Raw genomic sequence first — 22,576 nt, forward strand, 5'->3', positions numbered from 1 at the left:
AAATAAACAAACAAACAAAAAAGCTTGGAACTATTAATAAATTCAAGAACTAAAAAGAAGAATTTAAAATTTGGCATTTCTTAAATATTAGAAATAAGCTAAAATAAACTTTCAAAACTTGTAAGTACTAACAAACTCTAAGTCAAGAATTACTGCTATTTTGTCAAGTTAAAAGCTTTTATTCAGTTGAAAAAGCATATTAAGCAAAACTTAATTACAAACAAAATTATATGTTCAGTAGTCGGGGTCATTGTGCCGAAGCATACGATAGCAAGTGACTAATTTTGCGCATTTTTCATTGCCCAGTCGATTTCTGAGTTTAGTATGGATGAGTCCAAAATTTGAGAAGATTTTGTCAATGGAAACCTGTCATTGAGGATAATGATAACAAAAGGTTATTGCAATGTTGCAAGGAAACTCTAAAAGGATTTCCCAGGCTTTCTCATGTCTCATTTCTGTGTAAAATATTAAAAACAAAAATGATAAGAAAAGTTTATTTTATGAGGCTTTCTTTTTATGTGTACATGCATTTCTCTAAGCAAGATTTTATGAATGAAAGTAATCAATCTTGACATTCTTCAGTAATGTAATATGCCAAACAAAGTGATGCTTGGAAATGTTGAAAATTTTATTTAGTATCCTAATATTTTACTTCAAATAGTATGTTTTGATATGAACATGTTGGGAAAATGCAAGAATCTGTTCTTAAATATCTTTTAACAACTTTTTTTCTAATTTTATTGCCCAGAAATTAATTAATTTTAAATTATAAACAGTTAAACTCAAATAAAAATAAAGCTTTACCAAAACTATGGGTTTTTGACGTTTTTGGCATGACGGTAAAAACCGTCATGTGTCAAAAACTTGCCAACCCTGTTACAAGTAAATTTAAACCTACTAATTTCTCCGTAATCTGTCTCTGTAAAAATTTTGAATATTTAGATTTTAAAATTGATATTGTTGATAAACAAATTTAAATTGTTGTTTATGATAAACGAAAGGCTTTTAAATTTAAAGTTTTTTTTTTCTGTAATTTTGATGCTACTTTGTGCAGTAAAATTTTCAAAAATTAAGTTTTTTCTCAATTGTCTAGAATTTATAAAATTTGTAATAATGTGTAAAGTTTACAAGAGGCAACAAATAATTTTTTGGAAAATAATGGTTTTCCTTTTAATTTTTGTAATATTGGTTTTAAAATTAAGAAAATGATTGAGAATTATTAGTTTCGTTTTTTCTTTTAATAGGGCATGATCAAGTCTTGACCGAGTTACCCCGGTTAAGCATTTCTATTAATGATGTCTCTACTTTCTTGCTCTTTTTTCTTCCTTCCACAAATCAAATTAGGGGGCCTTGTTTTTTCGTTTATTTCAATTAGTTGTTGCTTGGTAGTCAGTAGTGTAATTTGGTTTTGGGATTTGTTATCAAGTAAGTTTTTGAGCGTTTTATTATTTTGTATTATTCTTGATTTTATACTTTTGTATTTGCTTAATGTATTTTGTATTATATTTTCCCTTCCTGGACTTTGGCAAAACCTTTGGGGTGCAGAGAGAGCAATTTTGACATTTGTCGTGCTCAGTCGATAGATAAGGTTTTGCATTTATGACTTCGAGAGCCGATACCTCCTGAAGACATCAGCTTCGGTTGTCGTATTTTTTTATAATTTTCATTTTTCATTGTTTCTTTTGTTTAAATTCCTTTTGGAATTTCAGCTGCATAGTGTGTTTTTCCACTGGAAGTATAGTTTTTAATCGCTTTAATTATTTTGAATTCTTTTCTAATTTCGTCTTTTTCTGAATTTGCAAATCAGTTTCATACTTTGATTAGTCATTCTCTATAGTATTACATATAATGTATATATAAAGCTAGCCTTTAAAAACATTTGAATCAATCTTTCACTTAGTTTTTTCTGAAAGTGGATGGGGAAAAAAATTTGCTGCTGCAGTCTATTCCTAATAATAAAGTTAAAATAGCATTATATGTTCTTTAATTATCCCATAATTAGTAATTACCTCGAATAACTCTTTACAGTTAAAAAACGTAATATATTTTTAGAAAATAAATTAACTTCATAAATTTAAATGACAGAATTAAAGAGTCACATAAGACTAATCCAATTCATTTATTCAGTGTATTTTTACACTCTGGGGAACTTTTTTAAATTTAAAGGAATCAGTTTTACTGTTTTATCAGAAAATGTTGTGCAAATGATGCATACATCTGAAAACATTCTAGATTGCTGTGAGTGTCGGAATGATAAGAATTATGCTTCTTAAACTTTTTGCTGGATAAAAAACTCGTTTAAATACCAAAAGACTAACTTAATGCATAGAAACAATACTTAAACCGTAAAAATTGGACAAAAAAAGTATAGGTATTTCATTTAAAATAATGTTTTGTTTGTACACATGGTGAGAGTTGTTGGTGTGGTTATGATTTTATAGGTTTAAAATTGAATAAATATTTATTTCCAATAGTACTTCGAACTTATGAGATAATATAAAGACATTTTCAAAATCTGTGTTGAACAAATACCTTTTACATTTTTCTATAGAAATCTGAAATATCCTTCATTAAAATCTTTTATTTGCAAAAAATTACCCATATAATATACAGCTTTGAACTTAAAACGAACAAAAAGGCCTTCTGAAGACTGATTATATAAACCATTAATGTAATGGACTATTTATTTATAAATTTATTTTATAGGTTTCATCTGAGGAAGCATCTTGGGATTGCTCTAGTTGCCTCTCCGAAAATAACGGTGATAAAGATAAGTGTGCATCCTGCAGTGCCGCTCAAATAGATAAAATCAACAAGAATAATATTGTAAGATTTGATTTTATATTCTGTTGGTTTATGTTACAAAAAATTTATTTTGGTTGAATAAACATGAAAATGATTAAAGTTATGAAAAAGAAATTTCTTTTCTCATCTAGGATTTATCTTTGAAAAAAACACTTTGGGTGTGTTCTAGTTGCCCTGCCTTAAATGTTGGAGATGAAGCAAAGTGCACAATTTGCGATGGTGTCCAAGAAAGTAAAAGTACGCTAGGTAGAAGCTCTTAAATTTGTTTATTAATGTTCACACTTTGGATTTTTTATTTATTTATCTCATTTTTAAAGCTTATGTCATTTTATAGAAAATCTGTATTTTTAGATAAGTTAAGTGAACATCAGTTCTTATCAAACCATATCATTTCTGTATAATAGTTTCATCCCATATTATAAGAATTTATTGAACTATTCTTGCAGTGGCTTATTACATCTGGGGAACAGAAAATTCTCAGAGAGCATGCTGGAAACAGTTTTCCAGCACGCTCTCCAGAATTTTTTTTTGGCTTAAAATACCCCCCAATTTTTACTTTTTTAAGTTACAATGACTTTTAAGTAACTTTTTCAAAATATTTTTTTCTTTTAGAAATTAAAGTTTTTATATTGTTAAAATTTTTTGTTTTGGTTTTTGCTCTAACTAAGAAAAAAAATCATTTAATATTACAGATTTTTTTAATGAACTAGCACACCTGTTAAAAATAATATATAAAGTAAAAACATATTGCGATAGTAAAATTTGTGAAACTAAATTTATGGTCCCACTCATAAGCATAAGGAATTCATGAACTATTAATGTTTGAACAAATTGACCTATAAAGCTTATTTTTGTGTAATATTTTGCATACCAGAAATTATATTTTTATGCTTAGATAGTAAGTTGATCATAAGGAATTTTAAAAAAAAAGTTAAAATAAGCTTGAAAGATGTATATTTTTAATATTTAACTGATTTATTTCTTTTCCTTTTTCCTTATGTTGTTAAAACAAATAGCACTTTTTTTATGAGATCAAGATTTAACTGAGAACAAGAATTTTTTAATTCAGAACAAGATTTTAAATCAAGATTTAACAATAATCAGGAAGTCATTGTCTATGTATATATAACCCTTGAACCTTATCCTGTGATTAGACATATTTTGCAATTCTGACTCAAACTAAACAAAGTAAAGCAATCTTCTAAAATATTAATATTTTATTTTAAATTCTTAAATTTAACTGAAATCAATATAAATCTTCTATATGTTTTGATACTAGTGTCAGGAAAGAATGTCTAAATATTATTTTAAAATTTTGTTGATTTCTTTTTGTAATTTGTTTAAATATACATTGTTTGTATATATGGTACCCTACTTTGTTAAATGTGAAATCTTAACAGTCTCAAAATTCAGGCATGAGATTCACCGGCCTTTTTTCAGAATTTTCTATGCTTCAATAGATCAAGATTTGTTAATCTAACTTTTGAGAAGATGTTCCATCATGTCTTCTTCTTTAGTGGCGCGGCAACCCTGGGTGGGCGTGGGCACTGGCCTCTTATAGGTATTTCCTCCAACTGCCCCTCTGGTTGGCAACTGTGTCTTTTGGTTTTCTAAGTGTTGATGTCCAGCTCCATCACTACATAGTTTAAAAAATGTAAAAATAAATCAAACTTTTTCTTTTTCATCTTGGTGTAAATAATTTTCCAAATTGTTGATTAGTAAATTGTTGTTTATATATAAAAGTGGGAAATTGCTGTGGTAAGAGTTTTATATTTCTCCTTTAACTTTATTTTGTTTACATCTACTTAATTATTATTTTTTGGACTATCAATGCACATTTAGTAAAATAAAAATCATAATAATAATGAAATAAAAAAATACTTTAAATTAGTATTAAGGCAGTTTAAATGTTTTCCTTTTGTGAAAAATAGTTTCACAGACTTTTTTATTATTTTTCTTTCATGATGTACAAAATTGTGATGATTTCCCCATATTTTATTTAAGTTATAATAATCTATTTAAGGGTTTGCTATTATTATGATAGCAATCTTTATAGTTAAATAAAATTACCTGTAGTGTTATTGAGATAAAACAAATAAATTTGGCACAGGTAAAATAATATATTTTATGATCAAATTATATATTTTTCTTCACATTTAAAAAAAAAAAAACATTTATACAAGTACAAGTAAAGCGCATCATTGATTCCCAATTGTTTATTTGAAATTATTCTATGCAGAAATTATAAAAACAGAAGAATTTTATAATATATTGCTCTGACCATATGAAATTAAGCAAAAAATTATGTTTTATCTTTTTTTGTTAACTATGGAAAACAAAAAATACACGTGTATGTAAAACTAGATTATCTATTTTTTTTGAAAAAATCTTACTAAGATATATGTATAGAAATCCTGTTATCTAGTTTAATAGATATCAAGCCTTAATTAGATAGCTAAATATTTGTCTGTTATTTAGTTTAACAGATATCAAGCCTAAATTAGATAGCTAAATATTTGTATTAAGGAAATCCTATTATTTATTCATACATGGCTATGCAATACTATTATACCCTCTTACCTATGTATTAACCGCTGACACTGACTCAGCATGAAACACCCAGTTCCAATACCCCAGTTTGGAAATATTGACTACGAATTAAAAAATGATTTCATCATTATTTTTTTCCTGTTAGTTTCTTCACTGTGCGTTATTGGAATTAATGTTAACTTGCACTCCATTGATAGATTTAAAGCCTTATTAATAGTGTTTACAATAAACAATTTTTGTATGGAAGAAATATGTTTTATTGAGTGATTAAATTTGTGTCACTCTTTTTTTTTGGACAATTGAAAAATATGTTAAGTTTGGTTTTTCAAACTAACTTGTATTGATTCGCAAAAAGATTTGAGTTTTATTATTATGTATTTATAATAATAAAACATAAAATTAACCTTCAAAGCCCTCACACAAACATAGAAACATAACTGCCAACTCTACTGAATTTTGCCAGCTTCTCCTGGTTTTGTAAAAATCCCTATTAAAAATATTTTTGCGCATATTATTGCTTGCTTTAATATTTAAATAAGTGTTACTAAAACATAATGAAGCGAGCTTCATTTGTGAAAACCAGTTAACTGTCTTAGATGAGTTAAATGCCTATTCCTATTCAAAATTACGAGTAAACATAATGCATAGCTATTTAAGTTCATTTAATGTTAACCATACTGGAAAATATTGCAGTTTTTCTATTTTGATGACTAAGAAAATCCCAAAAATTCCTTATGTGCAAAATATTTAGTACAATATGCAACAAATATCATGAAATTTATATTGTTTTGTAAAATCTACTGGATTTTTTCCTATCTGTGTTCACAGCTATGTAGAAATACTTTTATTCCACACTACTATTTAATGCTTTTATTTTACACAATCAAGGAGATTTTGTGAACATCATTCTTATTTTCAATTTTTTTCCTTCATAACAAAATATCGATACTACTTTCAAATTTTATAGCAAAGCTTCATAAATACATTTCAATTAAAAGACATTTAGGATGTAACTTGTATTTTAACAAATCAATGCAAATTAACATGAGAAAACAAAGCAAAAAATAAACAGCATGAAACCAGTAAAATTTAAAAATAAAATTTTTAATTTTTATATGTATATGTAATAACAGGGCTACATCCCTGTTATCATTGGTTATGTTTAGCTCAAATAATTCAGTCGTGAACCAATTATTCCTTCATTAGTTTTATTTACGAGTTGACTGTTGGCTATAACATTTCACATTCACTCTCCACAAGGGAGGGGGTGGACAAAACTCCAGATGGTTCCGGCACATCTTACATGGATCATATCATACAGCAAGAGTCATGCGAAAACAATCTCTCCCGCATTAAATACTAACTCAAAATGGGGTAAAAAGGCTTAGTCTTGCATATCTTATAACCCTACGCATTGTGGAAAATCATTAACTGCTTCCTAATATGGAAGTGAAAGAGGAAAGATTCTAAAAATAACTCCTTTGAGATATGAATCTAATTATTATTCATTGGTATGTTTTCAGCCTTGAAGTTCCATAATAGAATATCTCTACACCTATTCTTTACCAAAGACATTTTATGAAAAGAGTTTTAATGTTTTTATTAATACAAAAGTATTTATAATTTTTGTATTACATATATATATACAGCAGTGTTTTCATCATAGAAAAAAAATGGGTGAGAATTTCTCACCCTTTCTTAAAAACAGGGTGAGATTTCAGAAAGTTAAGTGAGATTTCTAAAAACTAAAATAATACAAATAGACTTGGAAAAAAAATTTCTTTAATTATAATACATTTTTAACGTCTTCTATTTTTTAAAGCATTGAGTATTTTTGCTGCATCATCATAGAAGATTTTGCCTTTACTACGTATTTGTCCATCTTACATTAGTGCATAAAAAATTTGAACGTCTTACATGACCTTACCTACAGTAAACACGTGGTTGCAGAGAAATGTGTTCTGAAAGGGGTTCCGTGGCTCGAAGGGGTTGTGTACTGTTGTTCGAAAAGGTTCTGAACAATACTAGTAAATAGGGAAACTAGATAACGGGGCAAATGTTGAAATTAATAATAGATCCAGGAAGAAAAGTGAAATGGATTTTATTCTAAATGGCGTAATTCGAAGCTTTTTCCAAAGTGCGAGAAATTTGCGAATTTTGAAATTGATTTATAGAATGCGGAAATTTCTCGCGGTAATCATTTTTTCTGCGAGAAAAGAAAAAAATATGCGAGATTCTCGCGTTCTCGCTCTGTAGTGAAAACCTCCGTTGAGAGGACACTCTCGGGACCAAAAAAATTGTCCGTTTACGAGAGTTTTCCGCTTAGGGAAGGGTATACATTAATAAAGAATACTCAAGCCATAAATTGTTTTTAGAATAATTGCAATAATTTTGAAATAATTAAATAAGAACTATTCACATTGACATTTATTTGAATGTAGCGAAATTATAATATTTATGATACAAAAAGAAAAGATTAGGAGATCTAATACATGCCTCTGTTTTACTATTATCCAATTGAAAAGAAATATGTGATAGAAGTTTGTTTTAAGTGACTGCGACTCACCATATCTTCATGGTACATTTTTAAATCATTTAACATTTTCACACCAATTTCATCATTTCTCGATAAATAAAAATGTCTCCTTTCCTCAATACAAGTTTGAGCATCACTTAAAGTTTTCACTTTTGTTTCTTATTCAGGAAGCAGTTGAGTATCAATGTCTTATTTTCACTCTCGACATCAATATTTGTAACCATTTCAACAATTTCATCCATATTTAAATCATTCTTTTGACATTCAATATTTTCATCTATGTTTAGAAAATCATTACCGTTGACAACACTTTCTCCAGTCAAGCGAATCAAATATGTTAATTCAGAAAAGGTATCATCAGAAATTGTGTCATCGATGAGATCGGTAAGGACATTGCACTCTGATGTATCTTTTTTGAAGCCTGCCAGTTTAAAATGGTTGAGCTTTTTACTTTTTTCCAGGCTGCTATTATCCACAAAGAAGCTTGTATAACATCAATTTTTACGTTTTCTTTATTTGGCCCATCTAAGCTCATAATCAAGTGTTTTAAAATTAGTTGCCGATAAAACACTTTGAAGTTTTTAATAACACCTTGATCAAGTGGCTGGCAAACAGACATTACATTTGGAGGAAAGAATGCAATTTTCACATTCTTTAGATTAATGTTAGGGTGAGACGCAGCATTATCAAGAAAAAGAAGAACTTTCCTGTTTTTGCAGCCCATTTTTCTATCAAGTTCAATCAACCACTCAGTCATTAAATCCTGGATCATCCATGCTCGTCGATTTGCTTTCCATTGTATTCCAAGCCTATTGTATCCCAAGCCTGTAAATTATGTCATTATATTGTGTAAGAATATAAATTATATTTAAAAATATGCTTAAATATTATATCTGTGCAACTACAATTTTTCTGATTATCAAAATGTCGTTGATATAAATGTTAGTTATGTTATCAGTGGCAGTCATTTTTATAAATATTTTCGTCTTATTATTTCTGTCATGCAGAGAAATAAATATTAATATGTTTTTGTAAAATTTAGATATGTTCTTTTATAGGAAGTGCTTCAACTGCCCAGCCTTCAATTACTACCTTTGAAAATAATTTGTCATCAACTCCAGCTATGCCATTTCAGTTTGGAAGCCAGCCTACTATTGCAACTAGTACACCCACTATTGGATTTGGTGGAGCTGCTAGTAGTGCTTTTGCATTTGGAAATAAACCAGAAACTGTTAACTCTCTTCAACCAGCAGCTAGTTCTACTCAAATGCCTGTGCCTGCATTTGGTAGTGCACCTACTCAGCTGATGTTTGGAAATTCAACAACTCCCGCTTTTGGAAAACAAACTCCAGGGGGTTTCAATTTTGGTCTCCCAACTTCTTCCAACTCAACTCCTGTCTTCCAGTTTGGAGTGGTAATATGCTTTTAGTTGTCATACATTTTCTTAAATTAGAATTAAATATATGAGAAATATAAAAGTGAGGGAAAAAACGAGGGGAGAGTTTTTTTGTTGTTGTTGAAAAGTATTTTTAAAAAAATATGTACGTGATATAAAAGCCTTTTTTTACTGGCAGAATGGCTTCAGAATCAGAGAATTTTATCACTTTGGAAAAAGTTCGGAAATGTCAGGGAATTTAATTATCCAAAATTAATTTTCCAAAAAATTCGGGGGAAATAAATTAATTTGAGTTTAAAAGTTTAATTAGTTGCTTAAATTGAGTTAACTTCGAAAAAAAGAGGTCCTGCTGTAATTTTTTAATTTTCTAACTCTTCTAGCAAATATAAGTGCTTTGTTGTATCTTTTGCGACTAAAAATTACATATAAGTGAAATGTTAATAAAAATATATATCTGACCAGATAGAGAAATCCTAGAAGTTTGATTTAGACAATCTGGAAAAGTCATATTTCCCAGTTCAGGGTTTGTGGATACCTGGATTGAATATTTAACCTCAATACCCAATTTTGTAAAATTTATCTCTAAAAAATATCAATAGAAAAACCAGTAATCAAATTTCACAATAGGTTTTTTTCTTGTACACTATTTCGAGTAATGTAACTTTGAAGTTGTGGTAATCTGAACTTCTTTCTATCGGAACTCATCTGAAACTAAACTGCAATAGTAAATTCTTGGTGATAATAATTGCTGCTTTTTTTTCTAAATTTGCATACCTATAAATTAATGTTTTTATATGCTTACTAAATTTTCTTTTTTCAGGAAAAGAAGCAAGCCACGCCACAATCAGGATTCTCTTTGGGTACCCCTTCTCAGGACACCATGAATCAGAATTTCCAACCTCAATTTAATATTAGTACTCCGCCTTCTTTCAATTTTGGGGCTACTTCTTCAGCTGGACCATTTCAGTTTGTGTAAGTATACTTCTGTAAAAGTATAAAGTGTACTGCTTCTTCCTTCAAATAACACGTATTTCTTATGTATTAAATCATTTTTATTTATTTATTTGTGCGTGATTTTTTTTCCTTCATATCTTATTATTTAATGAATATGAGTGCAATTTGTCAAAAAGCTCTTTTTAATTATTTTTCCACAAATACTTAGTTTATAAATTAATATTTCATTCATTTACATGTATATTTTTAAATTAGTTTCTATAGTATTTCTACTTTCTTTTTATTTATTTTTTTCAAATTAATGCTAAAGCTTTAAAATAAAGTATCATCAAATGGCAGACTGGGTTGAAAATAAATGCAAAAAAATTTATTTTATAATTATTCTTTAATTAGAAATTACTTATATTTAAACACAACAGTTTTGATAGGCTTCAAAACATTTATGTATTAAATTTATTATACTAGTTCACTAAATTTATGAATAAAAATAAAATTAAACATTTACTTTTAATTAACTTTTTAATTTCTCTAAATGGTTGTGTGACTTTCTATCCTAGTAGATTTTTGTCTACTTTAGCTATTTTTCTGTCAAAGGAAAGTATTCCCGCCAGTAGATTGTAAAAAATCTATAAAAATGAAAAACGTGTAGTTTTAAATTACTTTCTTAGAACTATGAATCACATTGTTTTGTTGCTTTAAAGTTTTGAGGAAAAATTCATAGAAGTTCTTATGATTATCAAGTTCTATTTCTCCTAATCTAATAAGGGGACAGTTTTGTTTTCTACCTTTTTTTTAAGGTATTGTGCTGTTTAATAATTCTATTTCATCAAAAGTTTGGTAAGTACAAAAAATATCAAGAAAACTTAAAGTAACAATGTTGCAAATCCAAAATGGCAAAGGTAGAAGTCTTTTTAAGGGATAAAAACAAAGAAGCATTGATGAGCATAAATCATTCATTGAAATTTGTGAGTGGAATGAAACAGAGCACAGCCTCCTAGTATTTATATGTAAGTAACTTTTCCAAAACAAAGGTTAAGTTACTTTCATTTACATATTGAAGGGCTCTAATACTTCTTTCTTAAAGTTTACATTAAATCTTTTTGATCGAAATAAAATGATGTTTATCATTTTCTTCACTTATATTTAAATATTTTTATTTTGTTCTATTAAGTTTTAATAAAAATTATTTAATTTATATTTCAGACCAAGTAGTGACAGTTCTCAAGCAGCATCAGCGGGGCCACGTAAAATTCGAAAAGCTTGTAGACGAATGAAATAGCAAGTTACAAACAATGCTTCACGCTTTTCATAGAAGAATTTATGTAAAATCAAACAAACCACGAGGTGCCTGAAAACCGTACAGTATGGAATTTTATTTTTAACGTGTGACATAATGCAAAGAAATACACACAGAGATGTACTGGAATTTTTTAACATTCAAACAGAAGACATAAATGAATTATACTTGTTACAAATTCCACCTCTTTGACGGTACACATACACACACTGCGCTCCATATCAGTCGCGTGTGTACGATTGTAAAAGAAATTTTAGATTTCTTCACGCAAAGAATATGTTAATTGTAAATAAACTGCATTGCTTTTATTATTTTGCTTTTTTTAGAAGTGATGATGAGCTCTCAGGATGGTTTTTTTTTTTTTTAATTAATTTTTCTGAAAATTCCAAGATTGTAAATTGCAAACATGAAGTTTCTGTACCTTATGTTTGATTCTATAATTTATTATCTTTTTTAATTGAAAAATAGTTTCAAATTTATACTTCTCATTTTTAAATAACTGAGGAATTACCTTGATTGAAACAATGACGAGGTCTTAGTTGCTCCTATTTGACATAAATTCCCCAAAATATCAATTTCTGTATGTTATATAAATGAAATTGTTTATGAAATGTGTTATTTCACCTTTAGTGCATAATTCAAGTTGGATTGATCGAGAGTTTACTTTATAAAAAATTAAGTATCAACCATAATTATGCATGTTGTATTTATGCAGAATGAAATGTAACAAGAAAACATAATTATGTTTTCATATGTGTTTGATACTATTTTAATCTATTTAGATGTGAGTTACAAAATAATTTTAATTTTTCATCACCTTCTATATTTTTTTTTCTGCATGGATATATATATTAGGAAGTGTTGTGCCATATTATTTTTAAAGTGATTTATTAGGTGAAAATAATCAATGAGTTTTATTATTAAAAAAAAATTGCTTTTGTTTTTCCATTAAAATTTTTTATTTATTCTAATCTTTTATAATCAATTGAATTTCTGTGTAAAAAAGAGAGGCGATATACTTTTAAATGTTTTCCAAGTTACATTTAACTTGCATTTTTAAAAGAAGTATTTTTCATTCCAAATTTAGACTTTGTGTCTTTTTATGCATAATTATCATATTTTACAAGTCACTGCAGTTCATTCAAACCATAATTTCATGTCAGGAATTTTGGTATGTATTGACCCTCTAGTCATGATCATGGCAGTACTGAAATTCATGATCATGAAATGCTTTGATTATGAAACGATCATGTTATGATAAATATGTCATGAAACTTGTTAATATCATTATTAGATTTTTTGCTATGAAAGTTTTGAATGGTACTTCAGTTGTATCTATTGTTGAGAAGGGAAAAAAAAGTTCATTACCATATTGTATATAATTAAAACAGACTGTAAATCTGTTTTATTTCCACTCAAGATGCAGATGTGGTGCCTACTATTATCTGTGAACTTTAAATATTAAAGACAAGGACTTAAAATTGAATACTACATTCTTATATATAAATTGTTATGTAATAAATAAAATCTTTTAAATTATTGGCTCTAAGGCTTGTCATCATTGTAGCTGGATTTTAGAAAGTGGGAAATTTATTTTTGATATGAAATTGGATAGAGTTTTGGCTTCAAGTTAGCTCTTTGTTGTGTATTTCTTCCTTTTCTGTTACTTTTTGTATTTATTTTCATTCTTGCTTAATTAATGATATTTCAACTGTTTTGGAATAAATTTCCGTCTAAAAAAAGTTTGTATAGTAAAATAATTTAAATTAAGAAAAGAATTCAGTTTTTCTTTAAAAATTGCTGATTTTTTTCCAGGTTTTCACCTAAATTTCCTTGATTTTTCCAGGTTCTTTTTTTTTTTTCGGTATAAAAAAAATTCCCTGATAATTCAGTGTTTTCCAGGTGGGTGGCCACCCTGTTCTTCTTTAAAACCATAATAGATAACACGAAAAAATAACACCCAAGTACAAAATTACATTTCTTCACACAACTTAACAGTTTTAACTAGAACTGAGCATGATAAAAATGCTTATTCTATACACATAGGAATGTTCTTTGAATTAAGAACTAATCATTATTTCGGAAAGATTTTCTCCCTGCTCCTTTACTACCAAGGCAGTTCCTGGTTAAGGAGTCTTTTTACCTGCCTTTTTCTCTCTCTACCCTAGCAATTCTTTAAATACACTTTTGATTGCTCTGAGGCATTTTTTTTCCCAATATGTTGGAAAAAAAGCATATGCATTTTGCAACAACAAATATCAAAAAAGAAAAAGTGTAATTGAAGAAACAATGTGAGTGTTTCACAATAGATTTCGAGAAAAGTATTTAGAAAACTATTTTTCCTAATGCTATGAATGAATAGAACTTAAGATAACTGATAACACAATTTTTTTTTTAAAATTAGTATATCTTATTTTACAAAAATGCCAAATATATAAAAATCTCAAATTTTTGTTGCTTATGTTGATCTTTCAATTGTACCTCAGTATAAATTTACTCAATTCAATTTATATTTTGACATTCTCCGCCTTTAACTTAAGTCTGTCAGCATTTTTCAGTATTCTTTAAATGGAAGATCTTTTGAACAGAAAGTGTGCCTTATTTGTGGTTGTCCTTTACAAAACGTACTGCTAAATTTAATTTGTAACAGTGTATAATTGTTGGAATTCATTGTAATTTAAAAAATTGATGTATTTTTTAGAATTGAAATTAATACATACTTTGTAGTTGTTGAATTTGTAAAACTTTATAATTCTTGAATTTTGTAATGATTTAAAAATTGATATTTTTGTAATTATTGTTTTGTCTTCCACAGGATTTGCATTCAGTAGTTTATATTTTAATGTCTAGAAAAGCTATTTATTATTTTGTAATTTGTTTACAATTCACTATAAATTTGCTATAATAAAAAATTATAATTTTAATATATTATTTTATAAATGCTCATTATACCATAACTGTGACTTCAGGAGAATTATATATAATCCAGAAAATAACCTATAAGTTTTGTTAGCAACTTCTAGTTACAACCTCTTAAAAAGTGTAATTATAAAAACAGAAGTTGTAGTTTTCATTAATGTATTGGGCTGCCGGAAAACTGAATTTTCATGATGCCAGTTTACTTTTGGTCTTAATATTGCATGAAAAAAAATTTTAATTAAAATTAATTCTTGTTTTCTAAAAGAATAAATATATAAATGGCATTTACACATTATACCTTTTTGCATTTCTCATTAAAATTTCAGTAACTCTCAGTATGTTCTAGATATTTTCCTAGCGCTGCTTATACAGTACAGGACCCGTTATCCGGAAATCAGAAAACCGGAAAACCAAAAAACCGGAACGAAATTCGATAAATTTTCTCGCCATTTTTTTAAAAAAAGATTTTTTTTCCTCATAAGATTTTAGGATTTTTCTTTCTTTTTGAAAGATTTTTACCTTACCATCATTTTGGAAATAATCATTAGTGTATTACTTAATCGTTTTTTCTTCTTTTTAAGATTATTTTCAAATACTTTTTTTTAAGTTGGGTTTAACAATAAAAAAAACGGTTTTTTGTAGCGATTCAGAAAACCGGAAAAATCAGTTATCCGGAATAGCGATGGTCCCGACCGTTCCGGATAATAGGTTCCCTACTGTACTTTAACAGCATCTTGATTTCTTATAGACGTCGTCTAAATTAAAGTACACAGTCACACTAGTTCTTTAAATTTCATACATGCAAAAAATTATTAAATTTACAAAAAAGATAAATCTCTTTCCTGATTTTACCTTTCAAGATCGATGATAATTCATGAAAATATTCTTTATTTGAAATATTGAGAGTACCTTTAAAAAAAAATTATTATTGAGGGGGATATATACCCTCGTCCCCTCAAAGACCCCCATGCAATTTCTAATNCCCCCCCCCCCCATGCAATTTCTAATACTCAATGCTAGACACAGGATTTTATGAGCCGAGAGAAAATTTATTGCAGGCCTTTCTTCAAAACACATAAAATCTAATTCTCATAGTTTTATCAGCGAATAAATCTCATAAAATCTAATTCTCATCAATTTTATCAAAGAGGCCTTGAAATCAATGCTTTACTTTTGATTCTTGAAACATCAATTTTTGTAAATATATTATCACATTTCTTTTTTTAACATATTTCAGGCCTCGCAGTGCTCCTGTATTTCCCTGGAAAAATTGCTATATTTCCTTTTTTTTTCTTCTTAATTTTCCCTTTTACTCCTTTCTCAACCTCATTTTGGAACAAACATTTCATTAATTACGAATCCAAAATCGTTCTTATTTAAGAGATTCGGTTTTCAAGAACGTAATTTACGAATGTCACACTTAACGATTTTGGATTGTAAGGACTAACGAATCGCGATTCCTACGTATTATGTTATTTGAAAATTATTATTACATTTTCATAAAGCTTTATTTTTTTTTATATATATATTTAAAAAAAATTTAAAACTGAAGCTTGCATTAAAAATTTTGTTATGAAATGTAAATAATTTTTCTTCTAAAAGAATGTGGTTTAACATAATTTTTAAAAATAAGGTATCTGGCTTAATATCTGATATATTTTTAAAAGTACGGTACATAACCACTTATCCGGAAAACCGGCATAAATTTTGCTCGATTTTCCCGCTATTTTGAATATTATCGATATGCGGAAATTCTACTAATTTTTGAAGTTCAATCAAAGAAAAAAGTTCCTCTTTGTTGAGAGAAAACTTCAGTTTATTATAATTTGCCTTAACTTCAATTAAATGAATAACTTATAAATATTTCTTAGTTTGGTTTTTATCATCAAAATGAGATTTTTTGTATTATTATTTTTTTCTTAATTTTGCGGTTTTTCCCTCATAATTTATGATTCATTTTTTAATAGAAAATCTTTACATTTGAGTTTGCTTTTTCTTTTATTTTTAAAAACGTTCGCCGATGATTAAAAACAATTTAGTTTTTTTTTTTTTTTTTTAAACTGTGGAATAGGGTAACTGTGGAAACCAAAATTTTTTCACTAAAAGTGGATGTAAAAGTAAAATATTCAAAAAATAAATGTGTGAAATTTTTTGATCTTGTTTTTTTTATCTTAATTTGTACATGTTTTTATTAATTTAAATGTTATTTTCTTCCGTCTTTTTTAATTAAGGAGAACTTTTCTTATTTTAAAATATGTTAGTATTTTTTATTGTAATTTGGGTCCGATGGAACATCGATAAATAAGGTTTTTTATCAGATCCAGAAAACCGGGAAATTCAGACATCTGAGATAACGATGATCCTGAACATGCCGAATAATTGGTTCTCTACTGTATTTCATTCTTAATAATTTTAAGCAACTCCTAGTTCTGTTAAATTTTTCTGAGTTAAAAGAAAAATTTGAAACTCACACTGGTAAACATAATTAAACTTAAGAATTAAAATGGGTATAAATAAATTTTTGACCCATAATATAAATTTTTAAATAACATTATTACTAATAAACTTTTTTTCTTGACTCTAATGTTGTATGCTTAATTGTTTTTATTCAGACCTTCTAAAAATATTTTAAACCTTTTGCTGGTTTTCAAAAAATTTTAAAAATCTAATTACTTTATTAATTATCTATATAATTATTATTTTATAAATGTATAACACTATATTCTGAGATAAGTCTACTGTTTACTCAACTGTTTATTCCAACCTGTCTTGGACAAGAAAGATAAAATTTGGCTATAATCAGTGTACTTTTTCACCCAGTTAGATTATCTAATAATAGTTTTAAAGCCAAGATAGGATTTTGTAGAAATGTTTTTTCATAACATTAGTTTTGAATAACACATAAATTAAAATTGTACATGTTCTATGCAAATTTCGGACCTATATTTTTTAAACAAAATATTAGGGATTCTTATTTTATTTTCCAAGTACTCCTATAAAATTTCTTAAATGAATTCCTATATTTCCTATTATATTTTTGCTCAGAGTCACTTCTAGGCCTGATACTTTAATCAAATAATAAATTTTTGCTGATTTTTATTTATATGTACTAAGTATGGATTATTGATAAGAATCGATCATTTGATTCTATTGGCCATTGCTAGCAAAGGAGATGAATCAACAATAGTGAATAATTGATAATGTAAAATTGTAAATTGGGTTTTGTTTCCATAAAATGACTAAATTTTGAAAAAGGTTTAAACAATAAACCCTGGGTAAAATTTGGTTTAAGGCTATATGCCAGAATCCTGTTAGCAATAAAATGTCTGGTTCTTTTCTTTTAGAAAATTTCTATTCAAATTAAACTTTAAAGATAAAAAACAATTTTTTTAACTGTCATTTACTTTTTAATTTTTTTTCTTCTGAGACCCTGTTAATTATTATAATAGTCAATATAATGTTAATAATAGTCAGATAGATTGCGATTGTTTCATGATCATCTGAAAATAAAATTTGATCCTCAAAATAAGAAGAATTGAAAGTTATTACGAAATACATAATCTTGTAAAAAAGTTTTTTTAAAACAAAAGCAAAACCTTTGAAAAAGAAAAAAAAAAGGAGCAATATACGTGTTTCAAGAGGGAAAAGGTGTAAAATTAATCTTTTTCTCATTCAATAAAGTCCCGCAGTGGACTGATCGTTAAGACACGGTTCCCAGCAGATCACCGAAGTCAAGCATCACTGGCTGCAGTCAGTGTGCGGGTGGGTGACCACTTGGATCAGTCTGCGTAGGGACCGAGGGTGTGCGGTATTGGTCGTCGTTAAACTGTGCTACCGTAAAGTGCTCGACTTCGCGCGCAGGTCGTCGGGCTACCGAAGCGGGGGTGCCATCCCCTCCGCAGAGGATCAAAATTGTGATGGCATGTCTTCGGATCATCCTCCGGGATGTTTCCCAGACCGTCGCCAATAGCCCATTGTGCAGCTCTAGTGTGACGTAAATTAACAACAATCATTCAATAAAATCGTTCATTAATTAATTTTTTTCATTTCAGTCCGCATCTTAAACAATTTGAGGCAGTTATTTTAGGAATTTCAAGAAATCAATGAGAGAGAAAAAGATTTTTCTTTTATAAAAAGTGACAATTGTTTTCCCATTAGAAAAATCTAAATTCATCGCCTGACAAGCTTGTAACAGAAAACTGTTTACTTTTAATATCTTTAAAAAGAAAGTAATTTTAAAAAATGTACTAAGTGATTTATTCAAATGGATGTTATCACATGGTGAATTAATTCTAAAAAGAATAATTTTTATGAGAAAACTTTAAAAAAAGGAATCAATCCATTTTCAAAGAATAATAGTTTCTTAAATTTCAGTTACTTTTATTTCACAATATCATAAAGTGAAACCTCTCAAGAGCGACAACAGTAAAGTGGTCGTTCTTAGGGCTTACCTCCATTGACTTCAAAATGTTATCGAAGGTACAGTCCGCAACAACAAAAAAAAAAAGATATCACCCTGAATAACTTTCGTTCTAATGGTCGGATTTTTACGAAATAAGTGTCAATCTTAATTCTGGGCAAAGAAAATAGTTTTCTTTTTAATCCTTTGAAAATAAAATTTGAATCGATTTATAAATTATTTATGATTTTCCGACATTTTAAAATCTGATCGTTGACCTTATTATCTGACATTTTTTTTAAAGCTGTTTTAATGTTATTTGTGTAAAATTTTTGTACTAAAACCAAATTTACATAAGTTATTATAAATTTATTTAGAGTTGAAGGGCTGATTGTTTTTACACCTCAGTTCAAGTCTTTCAGGTAAGGGAAAGAAAAAAAAGATCCTGCCAAAAATTTGGGGGGGGGGCAGATAAAGATAGCGATTCTGATGCGCTATCAGATCAGAAGATGTTATAAAATTCACGGTATTTCTTTTCGATAAAATTGAAAAAACTTAGTATATGTTAAGTGGCATTTTAAAAACATTTTGTTATATGTAAGATATAATATTTATATATAATTTGTTATATATAATAGTAAATTTTACTTGTATTTTTATTTTATCGTTAAAGGTCATGTCATTCTGACAAATATTTAGGTTGCAACACCTAATTAGCAAATCCCTAATTAGGGATTAGCGCAAAAAGTGAAATTATCATTCAGGGGTCCGAACTTTGGATCGCTCTTCGACTACCCCCTATATGTTTAAAAAAAAAACATATGTTTATTCAGAGAAAGTACGTTTTTGCGTCTGATTTCGTAACTTAATTAATAGTTAGCGCGAATTAATTAGCATATTTGAGGTCACCCCCAGGAACCATTAAGATTGACACTTAGTTCGTGAAAATCCGATCATTAAAACGAAAGTTATTCAGGGTGATTTTTTTTGCTGACTGTAAGTTATTTTTTTTAAGTGATTTCAATTTTACTTAGTGAAATTTTTTTGATGCGGAAATGCCACTTATGTTGTCACGAAAACCGGATCGATGAGTAAAAATGACCCCTCCCTACTGATATAATTATCAGTAAAATCAAATATAAAAATTATGAATGATAGATCTTAAATAAATAACTAATATTTTTTATTTAAGTTTGCGCTTAGTTTTATATCATAAAAATTAGTTTACTTAATAAAATGAGAGGTTTAATTTTTTAAAATAACTATTTTTTTAATTTAATCTTTAACTCTAAAAGTAAATCATTGATAGCATTGTTTTTAGTACACTCTGACTGTAACAAGAGGTTGTCAATCTCTTTCAGAAGTCGCTCTCTAAATAAGAAGCACTCACAAAATAGTAGTTTTGTTATTTGACCTTTTCTACATTTATAGCGGTTTTACTGCATAAATAGTTAAAAACTTCTAGTAGTAGTACTATAAATGCACAATGGAAGCATCTCATCAAAATTTTGATTCCCTGCTTTGGTAGCCCCTCGACCAACGTGCAAAGTCAAGCACTTCATGGCGTACCCTCAGTCCCTCTTCAGACGGATCAATGTGGTCACTGACCACTACCAGTGATGTTTAACTTTGATGATCTACTGATAACAGTATAAAAACTTCAAGTAAAACCATAGAGTTTTTTACACATTCATTAATGAATTGTAATTTTCCATTTAAAGAAATTTGATTTTCACATAAATGAAAAATCGTACCTAATGCAATTCCCTTATAGTTTTTGTTTTTTTTTAATTATCTCTATTAAAAATATTTGTACTATTAAGCAACGTACGTGTTATTATTATACAAAAGATATGAAAGTATATTTATTTATTTGGATGAATTCTAATGTTTTAATACCATTTTTTGCTATTAAAATAGTTAGGCAAGGAGAAAAACGTTGAGGATACCAATCGATGTTTTATACAGTTCATCTTTTAGAAAATATACTATGTAAAATGACATAAATAATTATTACATTTGTTATGTAATTAAATTTACAAATTAGAATATAGAAATATTCATTCTGTCTAAAATCATGAATTTATGTTTACCTAAATAGAAAAATGCAAAATTTATTTGCTCTTTAATGACTTGTTTTTTTATTTATAGAATTTTACTCAAAATCACAACTCCTTATGTACTATTGTTTCAGTGATGCAGATAGATTTTCATTTATGTGTTCATGAGCGTGGTACAAAGAAATATATGTTCAATCAAATATATCCAAAATCTTTATATGTCTTTTATTAAAATATAACCACTTTATATAAGTTTGTCAAAACATTTTTCACTTAGGAAAATTTGACTATTTTCTGACTAGAAAGAGCTTTTAAATTTTTGATGGAGCTCTGTATCTGACAGTTTTAAGTAAAAAATGTTTATATTATCACCTCCTTGCATCGGAAGTGCTTCAAAATGTGACTGATTATTTTTTTTTATATCTCGATTTTAAATTAATTTCATCGATGCTAGTTAAATTTTCAGTTGAATTTAAAAGGTAACATTTTATGGCAACTGGTTAATTGCTTAATTTTAAAAAAATATAAATTTGATTCTGTTATATATTATTCTTTAGTTTATGCTTAATCGAACAATAAGTACAAATTTAAGTTTATTCTCACCTTAACTTAGAAATATATCAATTTTCAATCTAGTATGAACTAAACTGTTACGGAAATTAAAATATATTTTCAGTTGTAGAAGTTCGATCCGTGACGGTCTAAGACTATCTGTCGAAAGTCCATGTAAGTTGCCATAACAAATTTATACCTCTATGGCAACTGGATCGGAGATTGATCTTGCTCTGGTTCAGGTCAAAATTACGATCTGTAGATGGATGTTGTGTGAATGTGGTCTCCCTGTAAAACTGGCATAAGTCAAATTCTTGGCCATAGATAGCGCCACTGGAAAACAAGAAGAGCACTCCTTTTGTCTTAAAATAGGCTTGTCAATATTGACCAGTGGCATAAGACAGCAACTGTGTTACGAACAAAATTTTAGAAAAACAAATTCGAGGCATTAGCCACATCATGCTATATGATGTCAGAGGACTGCAGTGTTCATTCTAAACCTTAAAAAGGGCATTTTTCACAAATATTTGCATAACTTTTTAAGATACTCAAAATATGCAAAGTTATAAATTTTACCTTTAAAAAAATCTTATCTTTTTAAAGATAAAATGTAAATCAAAAATAATTCCTCAGTTAAATTCGCACATTCTATAAATTAGTTTTAAAATGAGCGTAATTCTCAAATTTTGTAATTGTTGTGCGTCATAATAATAACTTATTAATCATATATATTTTAAAAACGATGCCACATCATATATATTTTAAAAATGAAAGAAAAAACGATAAGTAATTGTAACGACTGCCGAAAAGGCGATGGAATTGTCACGAATCAAACGCGTGGAAAAGTGATTACTTAAAATATAAAATTAGTCAGCCATGATTAATTACATCAGAATCGAAAAAACCACAAGGAAATAGTTAAGAAACGACAAACAGTTGCCGAAAAAACGATCGATCTAAATTGCGAATGTTAAATAGCGACTCGCTTGCTGTAATAGCATCGTATAAAAATTATCAGAATAAGACAAAACAAGCGAAAATAGCCGAAAACGACGACAATTGTGATGGAATCGTAGCAATCTTATAAAAATATCGAGGGGGGGGGATA

The 22,576-nt window shown here is 28.0% G+C and overlaps 1 protein-coding gene across 2 annotated transcripts in view; it reads left to right on the top strand.

The window, feature by feature from the left end:
- Positions 1-11,661, top strand: part of LOC107449786 (uncharacterized) — a 15,774-nt gene extending 4,113 nt beyond the window's left edge. The window contains exons 2-6 of one of the 2 annotated variants that reach the window (XM_043042345.2): positions 2,707-2,826; positions 2,937-3,051; positions 8,950-9,305; positions 10,108-10,259; positions 11,445-11,661. In XM_043042345.2, coding sequence (XP_042898279.1) covers positions 2,707-2,826; positions 2,937-3,051; positions 8,950-9,305; positions 10,108-10,259; positions 11,445-11,520 — 819 coding nt within the window. In that variant the 3' untranslated portion in view covers positions 11,521-11,661. The remainder of the gene's footprint in view (positions 1-2,706; positions 2,827-2,936; positions 3,052-8,949; positions 9,306-10,107; positions 10,260-11,444) is intronic. The other variant, XM_043042346.2, reaches the window with a different exon arrangement.
- Positions 11,662-22,576: the final 10,915 nt, after the last annotated feature.

The sequence above is a fragment of the Parasteatoda tepidariorum genome, chromosome 1 (assembly GCF_043381705.1).
Source record: "Parasteatoda tepidariorum isolate YZ-2023 chromosome 1, CAS_Ptep_4.0, whole genome shotgun sequence".
Classification (NCBI taxonomy): Eukaryota; Metazoa; Arthropoda; class Arachnida; order Araneae; family Theridiidae; genus Parasteatoda; species Parasteatoda tepidariorum.